Source organism: Littorina saxatilis, linkage group LG11 (genome assembly GCF_037325665.1).
Source record: "Littorina saxatilis isolate snail1 linkage group LG11, US_GU_Lsax_2.0, whole genome shotgun sequence".
In the NCBI taxonomy this organism is placed as follows: Eukaryota; Metazoa; Mollusca; class Gastropoda; order Littorinimorpha; family Littorinidae; genus Littorina; species Littorina saxatilis.
The window spans coordinates 17,308,321-17,331,685 of NC_090255.1; the positions used below are offsets into that span (position 1 = coordinate 17,308,321).

Consider the following 23,365-nt stretch of genomic DNA (forward strand, 5'->3'; position numbering starts at 1 on the left):
TACTCATTTTCCCTCGGTAATTACAATTATGAGGTTTTGGCACTAGTAAGCCCTATGACGGCTTACTAGTGCCAAAACCTGGGGTTACCCATTATCACGTGATAATTACTGATTAACGCTGTCAGTTACTGTTTTCACCTGTTAGTTACTCATTTTCACGGGAAAATTACCAATTTTTAGTTTTGGCACTGGCAATCCGTCAGGAAGTGAGCCAAAACTAAAAATTAGTAATTAACAGGGGAAAGTTAGTAATTATTCCGGGAAAATTACTAATAAACACGTGAAAATGGTAATTATCAAGGGCCTAGATAATTACAATTATGAGGTTTTGGCACTAGTAAGCAGTCATAAAAAGGGTCCCTGTCTGAACGTTTTAACATTTAGCGGGTCCCCTAGAATCCGTCATAATAGTTTAAAAAGAATGGTAATAAACAACCCTAACTCCTTTGACCCGAACGACTGTCGCTGTCCTCCCCAGGACAGCCGGGTCACCAAACAGCTTCTACTGAGGTCTCGTTATCAACGACTGGTATCCTTGACAGCGCTGATGTGGCATCTCTTGGTTAGAGACGCTGTTATATGAATAATTGGGACGTTAAATATTTCCCATTTAAAATGATCGAATTTTATGAAGCGCCTATGAATCTTGTATCTGAAAAGAAAGTGTGGCGCTATTTTGTTGGTGTTGGGGTGTGTATTTGTGTGCGTGTGTGTGTGTGTGTGGGGGGGGGGGGCGATCCATCAGGAGTGTGTGATACGTTCGGGCCGAGTTTGCACATAATTCATTACACTCAGTGATTGGCAGGTTCTGTTTACAAATCGGGTTAACCTTGTGTTATAAATAGCAACTGGGTTCTTCCCGACAGAAAGCCCCGACAGGGAATTTCCGAAATGAAGTCAAGCGCAGCTGTTGTGTGCTGTGGTTATGCGGTTTGTTTACTTGAGTAGACTGTGCAGTCGCGTCGTGCATTGAAGCTCTTGTTGCAACCGATCACGTAAGTAAACTGATTTTACACCACAGGAGCTTGTATCAAATCGCCGGTCGATCACTACCATATACTACTACTATTTACTACTAGTATATAGTAGTAGTATATTGTAGTAGTAGAATGTAAATAATGATCGACCGGCGATTTGATACAAGCTCCTGTGTTTTACACATATACATCGTCGCTTGAATTTTTCTGTCTAATCACTGTAAATCCTCCATTAACATCTCATATTTTAACAGATAAATTCAGTAACTGAAAGGTCTCAAATGCTGACATTTACACAATACGTAGAGCTGTTGTTACTTTCGATTCTGCATAACAGTTTCCGATTTAGTTTCTCGTCTGGTATACCATATAGTTTCGTTGCGTTTTGCCAATAAGTAATACGGTTGCGACACTTATAGGCTACTTGCAAAGACGAGTATGCTAGCTTGCATACGCACCCGTGTGTGTGTGTATGTATGTGTGTGCATGTGCAAGCGCGTGCTCTTGTGTGTGTGCGCGCGCGCGTGGGTGTGTATGTGTGTTTGTGTGTAATTTTCTCTGAAAGTGTGTGTAGGTATATCTGTTTGCGTGCATAGGTGTGTCTGTGTTTGCGTTTGCGATTGCTTCCATTCGTCAGTCGGCTCTGAGTGACCCATGCAGTTGTATGGGGCGTGGGGTTGGAGAAGGGGGGATGGGGTAGGCTACGATAAAAAAATGAAAAAAAAAATCACTGAAGATACACAGACCATGTCTCCGCGAGTGTGCGAGTAATTGACCCCTTCTGCTTCTGAGGTCGATAAATCTGAACTTTATCATCGCTATTGTCAGTATGGCAGTTTCATTTCATTTTGTTACAGAAAAGTCAAGCTACGTGGATGGTGTGTTTGTGTGTGAAGTTTGACTTGCATGCTGTTAACGGAGTTAGAGAAATGGGTCCTCACTTCTTTACCCTCATCCTTGTCGTCGTCTTGTCCTGCAAAGAAACATCGGTAAATCTCTGAATGACTGTCTGTCTGTCTGTCTGTCTGTACGTCTGTCTGTCTGTCTATTTGGCTATCTGTCTGTCTGTCTGTCTGTCTGTTTACCTGTCAGTCAGTCTGTCTGTCTGTCCATACGACCGTCTATTTCCCTCACTCGATCCCTCCTACTCTCTCTCCTTCTGTCTCTTTCTCATTATCTCACTCTTACTCTCTCTCTCTCTCTCTCTCTCACACACACACACACACACACACACACACACACACACACACACACACACACACTTACGTAAGCACATAGGAACTCACTGTTCATACAGTGACGCTATGGGCGTGTTTACATTAATTTTAAGGAGTGCATGTAACTCTTCCATAGCGCACACAAGAACCGACAAGTTATTACGAATAAATGCTATTGCTGGAAAGTTAATTCTTACTCTTCAACAGGTTCAGTCTGCTATAAAAGCTTAGGTACTCAGTTTGGGTTTTGAATCGGTCAGCTATCAGGACAGTTCACATGGACCGTTCCTCCACGATTTTGCCTTGCCAACTTTTCCAGAACATTTTGCTTACAAAAAGTGTTCTAACCCTACTGGAAAGAACGCTAATGTGAAAAAGACACCAATGGGTGCTAATGGAGTATCCCAAAAGCATGGTCAAGTGTTCAAGCTTTTTTGTATATTGTATTTGCTTGCTTGTTTGTCTATCTGTCTGTTTACTTGGCTTGCATCTACATATAATTATTATAACTGTATAAATGAAATATTGTCATATTCGGGTACGTGTGTAAAATGTTATAGGGACAGATTGAAAGAATATAGACTTATGGCTAAAACCTCTATTCGAATGTATTAAAGATCAACCAATCAGTCAATCAATCAATCTCTCGGTGGATCAGGGGATAACAATGATGATGGAACAGCTTGGTCTGCGGGAGAAAGAGGATCAGCTGCCTCGAACGTGGTTCCCTGAAGACCCCCGCTGTCGCCCAGAAAAGTGCCCAGTGCCTCTGAGTGGAGACTGGTCACGGATGAATGGACACTGCTGCAAAGATTCCATGACGTTCTTCCACTGTCAGAAAACTGATGCGAAGCACGTTGTAAGCTTCTGCATGGATGCTGTACAATGCCCTGCAGGTAATTAGCTAGTGTTAGGGGGATAGAGTGAGAGGGTGAGCGAGAGAGAAAAGGAGAGAGAGAGGACATCTGATCCATTTTAATGGGAAACAAGTCGCGTAAGGCGAAATTACTACATTTGGTCAAGCTGTCGAACTCACAGAATGAAACTGAACGCACTGCATTTTTTCACCAAGACCGTATAGCATCGTCAGTTCCCCGCTCGTGGAAAAGGCAGTGACATTGACAAGACAGTACAGCGCGGTAGTGGTTGCGCTGAGCAGGATAGCACGCTTTTCTGTATCGCTATTCTTTTTAACTTTCTGAACATAACATACCTATATGTTTTTGAAATTAGGAACCGACAAGGAATAAGATGAAAATTTTTTTAAATCGATTTCGGAAATTTAGTTTTAATCATAATTTTTACATTTTTAATTTTCTGAGCTTGTTTCTAATCCGAATATAACATATTTATATGTTTTGGGAATCAGATAATGATGAAGAATAAGATGAATTTACTTTTGGATCGTTTTATGAAAAAAACATTTTAATTAAAATTTTCTGATTTTTAATGACCAAACTCATTAATTAATTTGTAAGCCTCCAAAATGAAATGCAATACCAAAGTCCGGCCTTTGTTGAAGATTGCTTGACCAAAATTTCAATCCATTTACTTAAAAAATGAAAGCGTGACAGTGCCCCCTCAATTTTCACAAAAATCCGGATATGACGTCATCAAAGACATTTATCGAAAAAAAAATGTATGGGGATATTATACCCAGAAACTTTCATGTGAAGTTTCATAAAGATCAGTCGAGTAGTTTTTTTCTGAATTGCTCTACACATACACTCAGACACACCCACACCCTCGTCTCGATTCCCCCGTCTATGTTAAAACATTTATTTGAAACTTGACTAAATGTAAACATGAGAGAGAAAACACACACACAGAACGCACAAGTCATAACGTGAAGTAATAATACTACTGAAGTGGCGTATGGCGCGTTAGTGTAGGGAGATCCCCGCCGCTCTTGTTAAATCATACAGTCAAGTTTTGACTGAATGTAAAAATACAAGAAGAAGAAGAAAGCGGGGTTGCAAATGGACTTCTTACATAATAAAGTTATGGACACATATTTTCTTTACTTGACAGGAACTTATGCTGATTTGGAAGTGATAATAATGAGGACGTACCCCGAAGAGCCTTTGTGTCAGAAGTGCCCCAGTTTAGAGTTCCAGCCAACACAAACGGCCTCCTACATGTTCCACAAACCACAGTGTCATCACAGACGAAGACTGTGCCAAGCTGTCAACGCTGACAACGTTGTTTTTGGAAAGGCAGACGCCGATGATGTGTGCAGGTGCCCTCACTACCTGAACTACCGACCAGTGCCTCTGGCGGACAACGACTGCATGCTTTTTAAGTCTTCGTCTGGATGCAAGTGTGAACACAAACCCTGCCCGAAAGGCCAAACCATGACAGCAACGGGTATGTTTGATGATATTTTAATCTGCAACTTGAATGCCCTACTTCTATTAATGGGGCCGTCACACTGCTACAATTCGATCGTAACAGTCCGTTGCATGCAAAGGCAATCGCCGATTGCAGCGTACAAGCAACCCGTCACACGGCGAAATCATTACACGCGAGCAGATGCTTTTTGCCGAAGGTTTCAATCCGCTTTGGCAATGTTCAATCATCTCTCTCACCCTTTCTGAAAATATCTGTATGGAATATGCCTACACGGAAATGTTATTAGGCAGGCATTGTATCGGACGGTTCTCTGTCGTAGTACACACCTAAAATGTGTCCTTAGTATCTGAGTACAGATGTATTTTTCCGAAAAAGTGTTGAACTGACAAAGAGAAATGTTTTTGTTCGATGTTGTCCAACATGTTTTCAAGTCACGGTGTAAAGACCTAATTGTGCAAGCGAGCCACCCTATCTTGAGACTTTTGGGTCGACGTAATGGTAAATGTAACGTTTTGTTTTGTCAATAATAAGCGTTCCAATATTATTACCTACCATTCTTGTTTTGTGCTTTATACATAAACATGTACGTGCTGAACAGGATCTGGTGTTAATCTAGCTGATCGTGTAAGATCAGCTTAATACATTACAATACGCAGCTTCAGTTGCAAGGTTGTAAGTATATTTTTTGAAAAGTATTACTGTTGTGTGTGCGTGCGTGTGTGCGTGCATTGGCGTGTGTGTGTGTGTGTGTGTATGTGTGTGTGTGTGTGTGTGTGTGTGTGTGTGTGAAAGAGAGAACATATATATAATTATAAAAATGTTGTGAGTTTGAGCTTTCATTTACAGGATACCAGTGCATGGACACCACCCTTGCGTGAGTTTCTCCGTTTTTTCCTTTTCTTCTGTTTTTTTTTTTTTTGCCATCTGTTTAGTTCTCAATATTGTTTTGTTTTTGTTTAGCGTGGTTGGATGATTTGATAACTGCTTTTGTTAAATCAAAATCAGAATTGTTTTCTAAGGACGTAATAAAAAAAAGGGAGAATATTTTACTTCAGTTTATACTTACGATAAATAAGTGATTACAGATAACTAAGATACGAAAAGAATAAGCAAAATTACACCTTTGCCGAGTGTTTTTTCTTCAATGTTTGCTTTTGTGTACATGTACAGAAAGTGATGATTATGATAAAGCATGTTTCTTTGGAATGACAGGAACGATTTATATGAGGTACGGATGTGATGTGATTATCAAATCAATGATTAAAGATACTTTATTCACACAGTAATTATTTGATTGATACATTTATTGATTGGTTGGTTGGTTGGTTGGTTGGTTGGTTGGTTGGTTGGTTGGTTGGTTTGTGTATTGATTGATCGATTGATGAATTGGTTTTCAGAAAGACGTTGGATTCCTTTTATTTGCCCCAATTTGATAGTCTTTTACACGAAGGTTTGCAGGATCATTTTTTTCTGTCTTTCACCTACTCAACCACACAGACACAAAGATCACAAACAGACAGACACACAGACACATACACACACACGCACGCACGCGCACGCACACACACACACACACACACACACACACACACACACACACACACACACACTATTGACACAAATCTGTGTTGATTTAGCGTCAATTTGAGCTATATTTTGGTTCGTTTTTAGCATCTTGAAGAATACACGTCAACAATAATGCATGGGTTTTTCAGGATAAAGAATGTGTCCCAAAGACTTTAATACTTCTTTTTGTATGTACTAATGTGACAGGGAGACTACTGTCGCCTTTCACAGTAGACTCTGCAGAGTTGTTCGCCTTAGAAGTTGCAAGCTATTTATAGCTCGCAAGGCAACACCTTTGGATTGTAGAGTTCTGTTTGTGATGCCAGGGCTTTTGTCTCTCTGTATGTTCAAGGATTCTTTTGCGAATGCATAACAGTTTTTATAGGGCTTAGAAATAAGCTCTAAAATTCTCAATCCTGTTTGATTGGACTTCGCCTCCAAAGGTGATTGTGGTGTTTCAGCACTCGGTTACATTTGGCGTCGTCGACAGGGATGGGACTCGACATGATATGTTCAGGAATGGCGTTATGGCCACTGAATCATTTTTTTTGTGCTGTTCCCATTCCACGAACCTGGGAGGGACCTAAGCTTGGCGGGTCTATGGTTCCGAACTTTGGGGACAAAGTTCATTCAAACGGGGGCGGGTGTGACAGGGAGACTACCGTCGCCCTTCACAGCAGACTCTGCAGAGTTGTTCGCCTTAGAAGTTGCGAGCTATTTATAGCTCGCAAGGCAACACCTGTGGATTGTAGAGTTCTGTTTGTGATGGGGTCTGGCGGCTTTTGTCTCTCTTTTGTCGCCAATGTTTTTACAGAGTGACGTTAAATAAACGATTTTATCATCATCTCTCTGGGAGGGTAAACATGATTTAAACGACCCAGAACTCAACCCTTCCTTAAAAATAAATGCTCCCTTATCCATTCAAGAACTGAAAACGGCAATAGCATCGGTGACAAAAGTCCGATCCGCCTGTGGTTCTGATCCAATAAACTATCAGGTCATACAACATTTACCAAACCAAGGATTAAATCTTTTACTGGATTTTTATTCAACATGCTGAAAGTCTGGCCTGATTCCCACAGCTTGGAAAGAGGCTGTTGTGATCCCCATTTTAAAGCCTGGAAAACCAAGAGCTGACCCTTCCAACTTAGGCCATATATCTCTGACCTCCCATCTGAGCAAAATCTATGAAAGAATACTAAAATCCAGACTAGAAGATGAAATGGAAAGAAAAAGGGTAATACCTCTGTGTCAAGCCGGTTTCGGTCGAGGCAGGGGTGTCTCGGATCACATTTAAAACTGTCCTCCAAAATTAAGAAAGCTCTCACGCAAGAAGTCTCTCTTTGTTGGTTTTTTTTTTTACATTAAAAAAGCCTACGACACAGTATGGCACCAACGATTGTTGTTCAAATTGAAGCAATTAGGCATCAGTGGTAATATGTTTCAATACATAAAAAGCTTTCTACTGAATAGATCCTTTCAAGCTGATTATAAAGGTGCCAAACCATCCACTCGCAAAGTTGACATGGGAGTGCCACAGGGCTCAGTAATAGCACCACTGCTTTTTAGTATTATGCTGCATGACATATCGACAGTTAAAACACATGGAGCCGAACTGACGCCTTATGCGGATGATATTGCTCTATGCAAAGAGTATCAAAACAAAACCTATAAAACAGAACACAAATTCTCTAAAGAGTGGCAAACAGCTATAGATAACATAGCGAACTATATGCGGGAGAATGGCTTCACTCTCTCTCGCCGAGAAAACTGTATTCGTTGTCTTTACAAACCGAAAACTGGAAGATCGAGAAAAGATACAGTTCTCACTAGATAAATCTGTTGTCTCACCCAGTCAGCAGGTGAAATATCTGGGCGTACTTTTCACCTCAAATGGACTATGGACTGCTCATTTAAAGTATCTTTTAAGCAAAGCAAGTAAGACCATCAACCTTCTTAAAATACTGGCTGCCCAACCATGGGCAAAGTGCCCAGTTATTCTAACAAACACCACCAAAGCTCTTATAAGATCAAGATTATCATATGGACAGGAGGCCTACTTCTCGTCGGCTCGAAAATGGCTTGATAAGCTACAGTCAGCGGAATGTCGTGCCCTTCGGCTTGCCCTCGGACACCCAAGGCATTCAAAGCAGGCCATTGTATACCACCAAGCAGGATTCCTCCCTCTTGACATGTGGCGACGTAAGTGCTGCGCGGATTACAATGTTCGAGCCAACACAGTGCAAAACTCAACAAAAGAGGAGCTGCAACCGAATTACAACCATGTCCAAAACAAAAAGGCCCACTTTGGCACTACTTTCACCTCACTGGCTCAATTCAATGCTTCACTCTTTAGCGAAATCAGTGTCGACCCCAATGATGTGGCCCAAAGCCCCATATCTCGTGATCCCTCATGGACAATGAAAGAAATGAATTTTGACACATAGTATTGTACAGCTACAAAGGATGATCAGTTATTACTCAGGATACAAGCCCTTGAGCACATTGATACTGTATACAAAGGCCATGTTCATGTTTACACAGACGGGTCAGTTTTGGATGACAAGAAGGCTGGCGCAGCTTTTGTAATCCCCAGCGATGACCTGACTGGGAAATTTAAACTGTGCAACAGAAACTCGATCTTCTCAGCTGAGCTCCTTGCCATCTGCATGTCGCTTGTTCATCTCAATCTCAAGAACACTCCTCCTCAAAAGATAGCTATATTCTCTGACTCCAAAGCAGCCATTGAAGCATTAAGAACTAACAAAAGATCAAAAAGACAGGATCTTGTCATTGCCATAAAGGAGCTGGCAAATAAAAGTATAAAAAAAGGAAGCGAGGTTAACCTGGTCTGGTGTCCAGCACACGTGAACGTGCCTGGCAACAGGAGAGCAGACAAAGCCGCTAAAGAAGCTGCCGAAGGCATAGGCGCCTCCGAGGTAGACCTGCCATTGTCTGCTTCTGAGATCAGTAGCCTTACAGACTCTCTTCTCTGGAGAGAATGGAGGAACAAATATATGCACACGGCTATAAGCTCTGGCTGGCTCATTCGGGAAGCCCCATCAAAACAGATGAACACCTATAAAGCATGCCCACGTGTAATAAAACAAGTCGCGTAAGGCAAAAATACAACATTTTAGTCAAGTAGCTGTCGAACTCACAGAATGAAACTGAACGCAATGCAACGCAGCAAGACCGTATACTCGTAGCATCGTCAGTCCACCGCTCACGGCAAAGGCAGTGAAATTGACAAGAAGAGCGGGGTAGTAGTTGCGCTGAGAAGGAGATAGCACGCTTTTCTGTACCTCTCTTCGTTTTAACTTTCTGAGCGTGTTTTTAATCCAAACATATCATATCTATATGTTTTGAGAATCAGGAACCGACAAGGAATAAGATGAACGTGTTTTTAAATTGATTTCGAAAATTTAATTTTGATAATAATGTTTATATATTTAATTTTCAGAGCTTGTTTTTAATCCAAATATAACATATTTATATGTTTTTGGAATCAGCAAATGATGGAGAATAAGATGAACGTAAATTTGGATCGTTTGATAAAAAATTTTTTTTTTTTACAATTTTCAGATTTTTAATGACCAAAGTCATTAACTAATTTTTAAGCCACCAAGCTGAAATGCAATACCAAAGTCCGGGCTTCGTCGAACATTACTTGACCAAACTTTCAACCAATTTGGTTAAAAATGAGGGCGTGACAGTGCCGCCTCAACTTTCACGAAAAGCCGGATATGACGTCATAAAGATCATGTCAAATTTCATAAAGATCGGTCCAGTAGTTTAGTCTGAATCGCTCTACACAGACAGACACACTGTTACGGCTGGTACTTACGTGTAAGTGTCTGTGTGTATTTATGCTTCTATCAGAAAAATGCGTGTGCTACTCTGTTTACAAACTCCCGTCTCACACACACACAACACTCAAACAAGGCACAAAGACTGAACACAATTAATGCCCTTTGCCCTCGTACCTATATTGTAACATCAACACAAAAATACAAATATGTTATCTCTCATGCAGTCTACAAATCACTTGCATTCATGTATAAGAAGAATAGCTTGAAAACGCGTGGGAGACTAACTGTCTCACGATTGACGAAGTCCTCGTCTCACACAATTTTCTGACGATTATGTTTTCTGTTTAACACAGTTTCACTTTACGCACATTTCACATGTCCCGTAATTCTCAGTTGACGACGTCTTCGTCTCACACAATCCTTCTGACGATTATGTTTCTTCAGTGGTAATTCACAAATACAATGACTACTCACTATTCAGCGGGTACATACTCTGGATCCATATCACCCACGACGGAATACAGCTCGTGGTGAATATGGGGTGGGGTTCCACCGGCTTCCAGAACTCCTGCGCTGATACAACCTTGCGCCCACAATCCACGGATCCGTGGCGCCAAGGAGGGAATGCCCGTCTCTTCTTTCTCTCCCGCCGCCGAGTGGTGCATTCGTCACTCCGACCGGGGTGCTGCGTAAAAAGTTTATGCTACCATAAACTTTTCCACAAAATAATACTACCATTCTTTCCCAATACTATTCAATTATCCGTCAACTAACTTATGCTGTTATATTATTTACATCAGCTCATTTACAAGTAACTTCATTACAAAAGAACATACAACACTCCTTTTCAAAATGGCTGACAACAGCTCACGCTTCTCCAACCCAATTTACAACATTACTCTCACAGTCATTTCACAAGTCAATATTACTGAGCAAAATACAATTCAATAAATACCTGTATATTCACAGCATAGAATCACACATGATTCTTCCACAACACGAGTCGTACAGCATTCGACCTCAATGTTTGGTGAGCAACATTACAACCCAAACGTGGAGACATTCAGAGACACGTCTGTTCTCTTCAACTGTCTGTAATGTTCTAACCTTCACAATCCAACATGGCTTCCTCCTGTTAGCAATCTCCTCTCTCATTGGTCAATAGTAGCCAATGACAATACAGTACCCAAAAATCAGCTCACTATTTCAACAGGTGACACTACAACCACGCAGTCAGCTCATGCCAGCTAAAAGTATGGCAAGCTAAACTGTACACATTTGTTCAATACTTTTAACACTGAATTATGTACAAATCCATTTGTCACACACACACACACACACACACACACACACACACACACACACACACACACACACACACACATACACCACGACCCTCGTCTCGATTCCCCCCTCTACGTTAAAACATTTAGTCAAAACTTGACTAAATGTAAAAAGGATTAACCGCCTAAGGGCAGAAGCTGGGAACTACCAATTTCTAGAGCTTAAATGCACCTGTCAATCCGACCTCAGCATTGCTCATTTGACTTTGGAGTGTGATTTGAACTCATGCCACTTTTAACCCCTGACTCAGTTTATAAACTCGAATAGAAATATCCTGCCAAATAACCCAAATGAAAAATTAAGCTATCTTTTAAGTTTTAATAAAGACCTTGGGTGGCAAGGTCCCAAACTTATCGCTGGACTTGGTCCCTGGATATGAAGAGACATTGCTGCGGCTGACGCCATTGCTTCTCATATACTTTGTATTGGACTGGGTGGCCGAGTGGTAACGCACTTGCGCTCGGAATCGAGAGCCTGCGTGTTCGACCCTGGGTCAGGCCGCTATTTTCTCCCCCCTTTCCTAACCTAGGTGGTGGGTTCAAGTGCTAGTCTTTCGGATGAGACGAAAAACCGAGGTCCCTTCGTGTACACTACATTGGGGTGTGCACGTTAAAGATCCCACGATTGACAAAAGGGTCTTTCCTGGCAAAATTGTATAGGCATAGCTAAAAATGTCCACCAAATACCCGTGTGACTTGGAATAATAGGCCGTGAAAGGTGGATGCAGCGCCTATAGGCTGTTGATCTACTGGCCGATGTGAATGCGTGATATATTGTGTAAAAAATTCCATCTCACACGGCATAAAGCGCTTTGAACTTCGGATAAGGCGCTATATAAATAAAGAGAATAATAAAATAAAAATAATATTTTGATCAGAACCTTTAAGAATACCATTTTATATCCAAGTATCTCTTATTAACATTTTTAATTAGATGAGCGAGAGTGTGCGGGGGGTGGGAGGGTGGTGAACTACTGTACATAAAGGGAAAGTTTGTGTGCGCGCCTGTGTGTGTTTTTAAATTTAAGACAAATGTCGCCAATGTTTTTACAGAGTGACGTTAAATAAACGATTTTATCATCATCTCTCTGTATGTTCATGGATTCCTTTGCGAATGCATAACAGTTTTTATAGGGCTTAGAAATAAGCTCTAAAATTCTCAATCCTGTTTGATTGGACTTCGCCTCCAAAGGTGATTGTGGTGTTTCGGCACTCGGTTACACCAAGAATAATGTTTAATGTGTTTGCTTGCAAAAAGTTATGTTTTTTTATGTGGGACATACCGCAATTTTTAAGACGTCACTTACCCACACAGACTCTTCTAAAATGGTTAAAATTCGATAATCATAATACGCAGGGCTTGAAATGGAAATTCGGTGATCGAATTCAAATACACAATTCAGCTGTAGCTTCATCACATTTCTTTATCTATCTATCTATCTATGTATCTAGCTATGTATTTTTGTATCTATCTATGTATCTATCTATGTATCAATGTATCTATCTATCTATGTACCTATCTATCTATCTATCTCTTTCTATCTATCTACTTATTTATAGAGATGATACGGGTCCAAAAGAAGTAAAATAAACATGACTTAGTTGCGTGGTGATAATATGATGATGTACTTGAGAAGTATGGTACCTTTTGTCCAAAATGTTAACTGATTGTAATCTCTTTCAAGGCAATGCTGGCATAGAACCTCGACTTTGTCTTGGCAAAGACTGCGCCAGTCCAATCACGCATGCTAACTGGTTCAACGCATTACAAGATCTTCATCATTCATACGGGCTCTGCGTGCCAGCCTTTCTAGCCATCGGTAAGTTAGTGCACCCAATAAGCTGAAACTGATGAGTCACACCCAAACATATCATGAAGAAATGTCTCCCGCTTTCCTTCTTTGCCGCTTCCAAAGAAAACGTGAACAAGGGATGAAGAACGGAGTCGAACGCGCAATTGTCTCTATAAAAACGAACAGATCCGAGGTAAAGGTTTGTTGGGGGACAGTGAACTTCCGGTTAAAAACACGTAGAAAAACACTTGTAAACATCACCATAACATGAATTGCTTCGAAGGACTGATCAGCACATAGAAGCCCTGTTCGCCGTAACCTATCTGCAGCTACTCACTTTGCGTATGTAGACGATTATAACTTGGAACATTTCAGAAGAATTATTAGGTCATTTACTGATAAAAACAAAAACACATAAAACACATAGGTTCATATATAATAACAAGCACACCTATTATATTACAACTAACTCTAAACTGGGGTATTGGCATATTATTATGTAATAACATTACAAATATTATTGGCATATTATTATGTAATAACATCAAAAATATTATTGGCATATTATTATGTAATAACATTACAAATATTATTGGCATATTATTATGTAATAACATTACAAATACAGTTTACATGAAGTCACAAATCTTGATTTCTATCACAATGAAATATTGCACTTTGTCTAACATCTCACATCACATTAGTTAGGGTTGCAAAGCAGAGCAATCACATATAAAATATCACAGAATCAGATGTTGTAAACTGTAAATCGCACTCACACACACACACACACACACACACACACACACACACACACACACACACACAAACACACACACACACACACACACACACACACACACACACACACACACACACACACACACACACACACTCTCATGTTTTTTGTGTACTGCACTTTTTCCCCCTGCTGCTCAGCCTCTACAGGCTGCGAGAAGAATCGAAATAATAACGCGTACGATGAATGCAGATGGAGTTAATGACTTTTTGAACTGGTTCCTTCATGCCAAAGGCCTTAAAACGTTTCAGTTATGATACCATAGGTTCAATTTGCATTAACCAGCTAATTTCTCATTGAAACAATATCACGTTTATTGGACTAACTTTTTGTAGTCTCTAAAATTCTTTGTTTCAGTGACCTACCTTTTGTACCAAGGGTTAAGATGTTTGTGGAACATGATTTTTAAAGGTGAGGTTACACGAAGGACTTTCAGACAGGTTATGAACATAAGCACGTAAAGAAGTGGCGATTAGGATAACCTTGAAACACACACACACACACACACACACACACACACACACACACATACACACACACACACACACACACACACACACACACACACACACACACACACACACACACACACACACACAATCAAGCAAGCAAGCAAGCAAGTAAACAAACTTGTTACCCTAATTTAGCCATGTCCTTACACGCATTCAAACATGCAGACAGACAGAGTAATGGACACGAGTAACGGAAAACAACAACAACTCAATTATTTTAAAAAAAAGTTGATTTAACGAACAAAGGTTGGATCCATTTCGTAATACATGCAGGTAAAATGGATATATAAATGTATTGCTTTCTAAAAGTCTAAACATCGGTTTCATTTCTACATTTCTACATTAGTTTGTTGACTCATTTGTTTTTTACCATCGAATGCATTTCATTTCAGGTCCCACGAGATATGACATACTGGTTTGCATCTTCATACCGTCTTCAAAAATATGCGAACATGTCTTTGAAGAAATAGAAAACTCACTGCCGTTACTAGAAAAGTTGTACGGACCTTTGACTTTGGAGCACGATGAATGCTGCACGTGAGTATAGGGCACACGGACATGTCCAGAACATTAACGAAAAAATTAACATTGAAATCTTTCTAGCACGTGACTGATACCTTTATCCTGTATATTCCTTAGTTTGCAATCTTTCTTAGCTGTGATGACACGTTTAAAACCACAACAATGTATACAAGAGACATAACGCCAAAACTGGAGACATTTAAATTCATAACAAAGAGAGCGAGAGAGAGAGAGAGAGAGAGATTGACACGACAGACAGAAAGGCAGACAGACAGTTAGAAAACCCTGACCACATGTGGTTTGTTTTGAAGGTATATTACGGTGATTGTGCGACCAAGGCTGGCCAAGAGAAAGTTCAGCCTGATGCAGTTCATTCAGGATCTGTTCAGTTCTGTGTCCATCACCAAATACTTGCATGGAGCATCGGAGGCAGAGGAAATACAAATCGTCGCTGTACATGGAAGTTCGACAGGTTTGTTGATCGTCACACATTGTTTGTATAATACTGTGAGGAATCAGTAGATAAACGGGGGGCTGGTAGCTGATTTGGCAGAGCACTGGACTTGTACTGGAGTCACGAGTTCGAATTCAGACCGGGACGGACACGGGTCGCCTGTATGTGATGACTCAGAGCATAACAATCAGACCATTTGACCTATTTACTTGCCACTTTGTGGAGCGGTCATACATAAGATTAAGGTAATGTTCACCCAAAATAAAGTAATTCGGTCAGGTCAACAGATGTAGAAAGTAATAGCATTATGCTGGGTTGCAATTTTGGGGGGACCCTTGTATGATATAAAACGAACAATCTGAATGACTGAAAAAAACAACTTTAAATATTCCATTCGATTCTTCACCACAATCTTGGTATCGTTGCGTTCATAGCTTTCGGTTTATAACATTCGCGCTGTTTTGGTACTCAGTGTGTTCATGATAATACACAGTGATTCCTATTGGTTGATTACACATCATGGTTAATTACTTGTTTCCAATTTAGAATATTTGATTTATTTGTCATGGTCATGGTTTTTTTTCTCCAGATGTGTCAAAAGCGTCATTTAAAGACGCGGCATTAAAACAGAGACATTCAACCCTGGCTTTCCACACCGGAGAAGCCACCCTTCGCTTTTCGGATGCAGCTGATGAAGCGGCAGTCCTGCGTGATTTTAAATCAGCAAAGGGAGACCTCAAATCACTATTTAGGCTCTATAACCTCAAGTTCCTGCACGTTCGTCAAGGATCTATCAAGTTTAGGTTCTCGTTCCCCGCACAGACGGATAGTTTTAACTCTTTGGCGGCTGAAGCACGCATCAAGGAATTTGTCAAGCATCTCTGCTCCTACGACTCCTTCAAGGAGCTTACCAAACGGCAGGACGTTACAGTGGAGTTCCTGTGCAGAGCCAAGCTGAACACTGTCTCAGGTTTGCTTTGAAGCTAACGCGTACCTTTATAACTTACTTATTGGCTTTTAAAAGAAAGAGGGGCCACAATGCAGCTCCGATTCATCTTTCACCGCCCCTGGATACTGTCCCTTGACTGATGTGCACGTGTGTGTCCCAACTGTCCTCCCAAAGCTAAAACTTCAGCCACCGTGGCGTACAGTGCACGAAAGAACCTATCACCATGGCTTGCTTCTGGCACAAGTGACAGGTTCAAGGTTCGTAGTCAGACCGTGCACTTAATTGTGACAACCGCTTGGGGTTTTATATGACACACAGTTGTGGCTTGAGGAGGACAGTTGGGAGACACACACGCACATCAGGGGACAGTATACAGGGCAGTCTTCTTCTTCATTCTTCAGCGTTCCAGAATTTTCTGGTTACGTGTGAGCTCGTTTGCCCATTTGGGTTCCACACACTATACTCTAGTATAGTCAGCTTCACTCCGCTTTCGTTGAGTAGGCATGCTGGGTATTTTCGTGTTTCCATAACTCACCGAACTCTGACATGGATTACAGGATCTTTTCCGTGCGCACTTGGTCTTGGTTAAGTCACTAGCAGGTCTGCACATAAGTTGACCTGGAAGTTCGGAAAAATCTCCACTCTTAACCCACCAGGCGGCAGCGACCGGGATTCGAACTCACGACCTCCCGATTAGGAGGCCGACGTCTTACCACCACGCCGCTGCGCCCGTCACAGGGCAGTCAAAGATGAAACGAAGCTGCATTGTGTCCTCGTTTTCTTTCAAAAGCCAATTAATTCATATTAACGGTACTCTTCAACTTTACGACATCCTCCCTCTTGCTTACACCATTACGTTAACATCCACATGATTTACATTGGATAAGAACCTCCTTCAACTTAGATACTGTTATAAACAATTTTAAACACTTACAGTCTAGCTGCTTTCTATGCACAGTTTGTTTTGCTGAATGAATTTTGTGAATAGGGACTGGGTGGCCGAGTGGTAACGCACTTGCGCTCGGAATCGAGAGGTTGCGTGTTCGACCCTGGGTCAGGCCGCTATTTTCTCCCCCCTTTCCCAACCTGGGTGGTGGGTTCAAGTGCTAGTCTTTCGGATGAGACGAAAAACCGAGGTCCCTTCGTGTACACTACATTGGGGTGTGCACGTTAAAGATCCCACGATTGACAAAAGGGTCTTTCCTGGCAAAATTGTATAGGCATAGCTAAAAATGTACACCAAATACCCGTGTGACTTGGAATAAAGGCCGTGAAAGGTGAATGCTCGCCCTAATAGGCTTGAGGTTTGCTGGCCGATGTGAATGCGTGATATATTGTGTAAAAAAAATTCCATCTCATACGGCAGAAATTAATATGTAAAGCGCTTAGAGAAAAACGTCACGTCAAGCGCTATATAAATCTCCCCATACAATACAATGACAACTATGTTGATTTATGAATTTAATTAAGCAAACAGTTATTGGTCTATAAGGAAGTCGCAAGGCTGTAGAGTGTTGGTCAATGTCTAAGCGGAAGATGACATTTTTCCCATGTTAAACTAAAGCTTGGCCAAATCTGTGCTGATAACGTGTTTGGTTGCGACAATAAGAAACGTTTTCATGTTTTGAAATCTACATGTTCAAAACTAGCCCGGACATTAAAACAAATTTGTACAAACAGTGTGTAAGTTCTTAAAAAAATTACTTCCCTTCTGAAATAGCATCTGTGACTATAAACAACTTTTATCTTATATTCTGAATTTTGAATCTATCCCCATACTCTTTCTTTTTACAAAGAAATGTCGTGGAAGAAATGTCTCCTTTGGGTTCAGAAGGTTGACGTTGAATTTCTTTTTTCTCTCTCTTTTCTCATTGGCAGTTGTACAGGCGCAGTACCTGTCTGTTCAGGTGGGCAACCAGAATAATGTGTACATATCTGACCACCAGCCACAGGCATTGGACAATGACAATGAAGACGGAGAATCCTTGGAGCATGATGAGCATAGTCCCGAGAAAAGTACATCTCTCTCTCTCTCTCTCTCTCTCTCTCTCTCTCTCTCTCTCTCTCTCTCTCTCTCTCTCTCTCTCTCTCTCTCTCTCTCCCTCTCTCTCTCTCTCTCTCTCTCTCTCTCTCTCTCTCTCTCTCTCTCTCTCTCTCTCTCTCTCTCTCTCTCTCTCTCTCTCTCTCTCTCTCTCTCTCTCTCTCTCTTTCTCCCTCCCTGACTTCTGACTCTCTTTCTGTGTGAAGTTGTATGTGCCTATACAGTACAGTATATGCGTAAGGTTTTGTATCTTTAGACCAGGACGTCAATATTACAACACTGGAAACTGCAAAGGACCAAATAAGTAACGACTTTTGTGATATCTTCTAGAAACATCTTTTTGCATAACCACGGGCAAATAATAAGAAGTTATCTCTTTTGATGTACATTTCTTAGTCTCCCTTTTGCAATAAAGAAATATGGTATGTTCTTTTGAAGGATGATTTCCGGTTTCTCTTTTTCAGTGTTTATGTATGTTCTTTTGAAGGATGATTTCCGGTTTCTCTTTTTCAGTGTTTATATAAGCCATGATGACTTTCCTTTCTAGTCACAGAATCTAAGTCTAGTTCTAATACCAGCCAAAATACAGACATGCTTTCCAGGTTTTCCAGATTCGTAATTGACCAGGACTTGATACCTTTTTTAGTGACAGATTTTGTCCGTGAATTGAATTTGGTGAGGAGGTTGCTCTAAGTGTTCCCTATTACCTGCGATCAAAAATATCGTTCTTTCAGGCCATATTTTTCAGTTTTGCTGAGCAAATAACAAGACATTGTCCCAATATTCATTTCTCATTTCTGAAAGGGAAAGTTTGAATTAGTACTGTATTGTTTTGTCTTGTACTGTATTTTATTGTATTGTATTGCATTGCATTGTATTGTATTGTATTGTATTGCATTACATGGCATTGTATTGTATTGCATTGTATTGCATTGCATTCATGATTGAACTGTATTGAATTGTATTGTATTGTATTGCATGGTATTGTATTGTATTGTATTGTATTGTATTGTATTGTATATGACTCTCTTAAATATAAAAATCAAACTGAGTCTCAACTGATGACACTGATAGATGAAGGGTTTATCTCAAACTGACTGAAAGTAATAAGTGTCCCTTTTCTCTATGCCAAAACAAATCACCACAGTAGGTATGTCGTATTTTGTATGCATCATTTATGATGAACTGAGACAATGTTTGAGTCAACAATTTTGATGTATTTTTTCAGGAGAGTTTTTGTCTTTCAACGTCATCAGTATTTCATCCCGGAACCAAGCCATCCACAACGAAGGAGACAGACTAGACCAAGAAGAGGAAAACCAGATTGGTACACAAATCTGCAGATTTTTTTCCTTTTATTTTACAGGGCTGTTTGAAAATATAAGAAACTGCATAGTTCACTGCTGGTGACTTGCCTATTCACCTCAATAAAAATGTACCAGTAGAAACTGAGTAGCGTTTGACATATTAGCAAGATCTAGATGTGGCACTTTTCAGCACGTGTACGGAAACGTGTACGGGTAACGTCACCAAATCTAATTTTTACGTCACGCGTTTGCCAAGATCTGCAGTCTTGGTGGGAGCAAAACAACGTATGATTTGGAACATTGGAGAAGAAAAGTGAGTCACCGGTGACACAAAATCTACACGTACGCTACGCCTACAGGTCTTTGCTACACGTTCGATCATCTAGAACACTGTAATGTTTGTAGCAGAGATACGCTTTGAGATTTAGACGATAAATGTTTACTAAGGTTTGTAAATATAACTGAAAATTTTAACCATAGGTCTCATATCGGGGAATCGTAAACGTCGAGTGTTATGCAGAAAGAGACACGAAGATGAAGAAAAGTATGGAGTCTTTGAAATTTTAAGGCTGATTGTCTTTGTAAAGTGTGACTTCTTTCTCACAAAATGTGCACAAAACAGGGGATCTATATGATTGTATTAATTTTATAGGTTTAAATGTAGCTTAACAGACTAATACATTATAGATGATGTTCGTAATTAACTCGGTCGGTTTTTTATGAGCTGTGGAAATGTTTTAATCTTTGAAGGTGAGGCAAACTGGGTAATACATAGCTCAGTGACAATTGCTCGTGGAGACACGATGTTGGTGTCACAGTGTGCTCTGATCTGCATGTTTCCAAAAGACAAAGGCATCATATCATGCGGACACTGCATAAGTCACTTTTTTTTTTAATGCATATCAGAGGTTACTAACTCTAACACCAACGGCGTGTGTCCGTTGGTAAATCCCACCAGCTTATAGCCAAGCTTGCCTCCCTTTCAAAGAATACAACTCTTCCGAACCCCATTAATAATATTAACAGCGACTCGTCGGCATTATACTTGTTCGAGTCTAAATATCGGACCCTATTGCTACGCTGAAAACACAATAGCGATTATATAGCTGTTATGACCTTGATTTGTTGTTCCAAACTTAGAAAATGACAGTTTTTGCGTCGATGCGTTGATCTCAGGTTTTGATAGCAGACAAACTTCTTACGCGCATCATATTCACGCAGACATGCACACCGCTACACGCTTTCTGACTTTGGAAGAAAAACTGACTCCAAGTGCATTGACTTCACAACACAGTTGTTGAAACAGCTTTTTAAGTTGTCAGTGTATGCTGTTGTCGATAGAAACATCGCCGTGGTACAGATGGGTAAACCGGAACCATGCGTCGGCCATTTTTCTCAATATGCTTTTGGATATTGAGAAAAATGGCCGACTTCCGCAGCATTATGCTTTGATAATCGGAAGAGACCATCCAATCACAGCCCCCGAATTCCCCCACGTGTTCATCAGAATAGCTATATAGGGTTATTTACGGAATGTATCTATTCAACTGTGTTATTTGCACTTTCAGGAGAAGTGGATCCTAACTCGGAAGCCATCCCAGTGTTAATAAATTGCGAGGAAAACACAGCGGAAGAGCTGTTCACCGAATGGACCAACAGTTTGCCCCTCTTCAGGCGTATCTACCCTAGCTGTCAGCTCAAACGGGCGAGAAGCGGCGTACTGTGGGAGCTTCACCCAATTAGGCACTGCGCCTATGTGAATGTCACCAATTTCATCGCGGACCTGTTTCACACCCATCGTCTGAAAGACATCAAGTCACGCTGTCACCTGCAAATCGACGTCCCCGTATCAACAACACTCACATCAGGTAAACGAAAGACTTTGTTATTGTGCTTCTAGTTTGCCTTCTGGTCCCGAAGACCTGACAATAAATTGTGATCAGAATCCATTGAGGTCAGTTCTTCGCATATCTATTGATCATCATATGTTTGTTTTGTAAAGAAACGATGTGAAATTGTAATGACTTAGTGAGGTCAGTGTTGATAAACTTGGAGAGTGCGGCTTGAATTTTATTTTGCATACTCCCTTATAGCTACTTGGCAAAACCAAAAGGCCGGCGTTGTACATTAAAATGGTCAGAGATATACCTTCCATGCCATTTTTGTGTACATTTATGATTTTTCGTACATTCTAAAGCCATTGCTAAAGGCTATATTGTTAGTCAAAGTCACCAATAAAAATTAGGTTTAAACCACAGCTTGGCGCACTATGAAGCCAAGAATAAATCTAATGTTTCTAATTCCCCAAACGACCGTTTTTTCCTCCCGATCCTGGAATTTTTTTGACACTTCAACCAAAATGTAATACAATTGTTTACAAAACACAAATCACGATTTTGCAGACTTTACATAAATAAAGTACTCTTCTCCTACATCCAGGGGACACAGCTCGGCCAAGAAAAAGCTATATGCGCCTGTGTACATTAAAAACAAAACTTCAATCACATTGTGTTTTTTAAACACACAATTAAAATACGACCTACCAACACTAATGTTTTTGCCTGGTTATTGGAAAGAAACTTCTTTTTTTTCCCTCAGCAACTGTAGTTATCCCACGTCTGTTTACTTTTACTGTGTCCTCATGTTTCACATTTTCTTCCAGGTGTTGTTGGCTTGTCCAGAGAGCTGCACAAGGAAAAGGAAGACATCGCGAAGAGTGAAGAGGAATATAACAAATTACTCCGATATAGTTGTATATTGTGGCTGTTTATTCTTGCATTCGTGACATTTGTCCAAAGAGAAGAATGCTCTGTTCTCAGCTTAATGATGCTGCTTCTGGTTGTAATCTGCATCATCAGATATTATATTCCGTGCGCTCTAAAAATTTGCACGCTGTTTTGGAAGCTTGTTCCAAATAATGGCAAAATTTTGGGGACATGCATTCTGTACACATTCACAACATTTGTCAACCCTTACGATGTTGGGGTGTGGTTTTGTTCTCTTTCTTTTGGTAATGACACGTTCAATAGGAAATGAAATATGGGCTAAGTCTCTTTTCAAATCAAGTATTATGATCTTTCCCAGCTCTCCCAGCGCTCTACTCAATCCCCAACCTCCTGGCCCTTACTCCTGAACAAACGCTGCTTCTCGTAGAGATACTGTCTTCCTATCTGTCGGGCCATTATATTATGGCGAGGTGATGGACAACGGTCAAAGCAGTAATCTTCACCAGGTGCCGAGCGAGTGCTTAAGCCCGGCTGTGCTGAACAAAAACAATTGGATGTTGTGATGGGTTGTGTTCGTCTTTTCTCTGCCTCCCCGCCCACTTTCTCTCTCCCCTCCCCCCCCTCCCCCCTCCCCCCCTCCCCCTCCCCCTCCCCCCTCCCCCCCCCCCCGTAGTGTAAATTACTGGTTGAGACTGAGGTGTATGCCGGACTCGAGATATGTAAAGATATCATACACCATGTTAAAAAACGCAGTTGAAAGGGGAAAGCAAAATTGGGTCTCAGAAGTTAAATGAATGGCTTTGGAGATGTGTGGTTGAACGGGTCTGTAGGTAGGGAATGTGTGTTTATTAGAACATTGCAGCAACGTCTTCAAGACTGTTTTGAGCAAAACTGGCACTGGAAACTTGAGACAAGTGTGAGATTTGATGCATACAGGATGTTTAAAGGAGAACTTGAAAAAGGAAAGTATCTGGGTTTCATTGAAAATCAGTATA

At 40.8% G+C, this 23,365-nt stretch overlaps 2 protein-coding genes and 1 long non-coding RNA gene across 3 annotated transcripts; 2 read left to right on the forward strand and 1 right to left on the reverse strand.

The window, feature by feature from the left end:
- The first annotated feature begins 924 nt into the window (after positions 1–924).
- On the forward strand, positions 925–6,390 carry LOC138979481 (uncharacterized). Its single transcript, XM_070352195.1, has 7 exons — positions 925–995; positions 1,835–1,966; positions 2,853–3,090; positions 4,226–4,561; positions 5,393–5,420; positions 5,944–5,996; positions 6,320–6,390. Exons 2-7 carry the CDS (start codon positions 1,853–1,855, stop codon positions 6,388–6,390), a joined length of 840 nt encoding a protein of 279 aa, XP_070208296.1. The 5' UTR covers positions 925–995; positions 1,835–1,852.
- A 3,690-nt stretch (positions 6,391–10,080) lies between these two features.
- Positions 10,081–11,680, reverse strand: LOC138980797 (uncharacterized). The gene is made up of 2 exons (XR_011460446.1): positions 10,880–11,680; positions 10,081–10,609 (listed from the first exon to the last, which is right to left on the reverse strand). It is a non-coding gene; the product is annotated as an uncharacterized lncRNA (long non-coding RNA).
- Positions 11,681–14,693: 3,013 nt separating this feature from the next.
- On the forward strand, positions 14,694–22,844 carry LOC138979482 (uncharacterized). The gene is made up of 8 exons (XM_070352196.1): positions 14,694–14,908; positions 15,205–15,365; positions 15,937–16,317; positions 18,175–18,312; positions 19,566–19,664; positions 21,213–21,512; positions 22,307–22,360; positions 22,729–22,844. Exons 1-8 carry the CDS (start codon positions 14,748–14,750, stop codon positions 22,842–22,844), a joined length of 1,410 nt encoding a protein of 469 aa, XP_070208297.1. The 5' UTR covers positions 14,694–14,747.
- Positions 22,845–23,365: the final 521 nt, after the last annotated feature.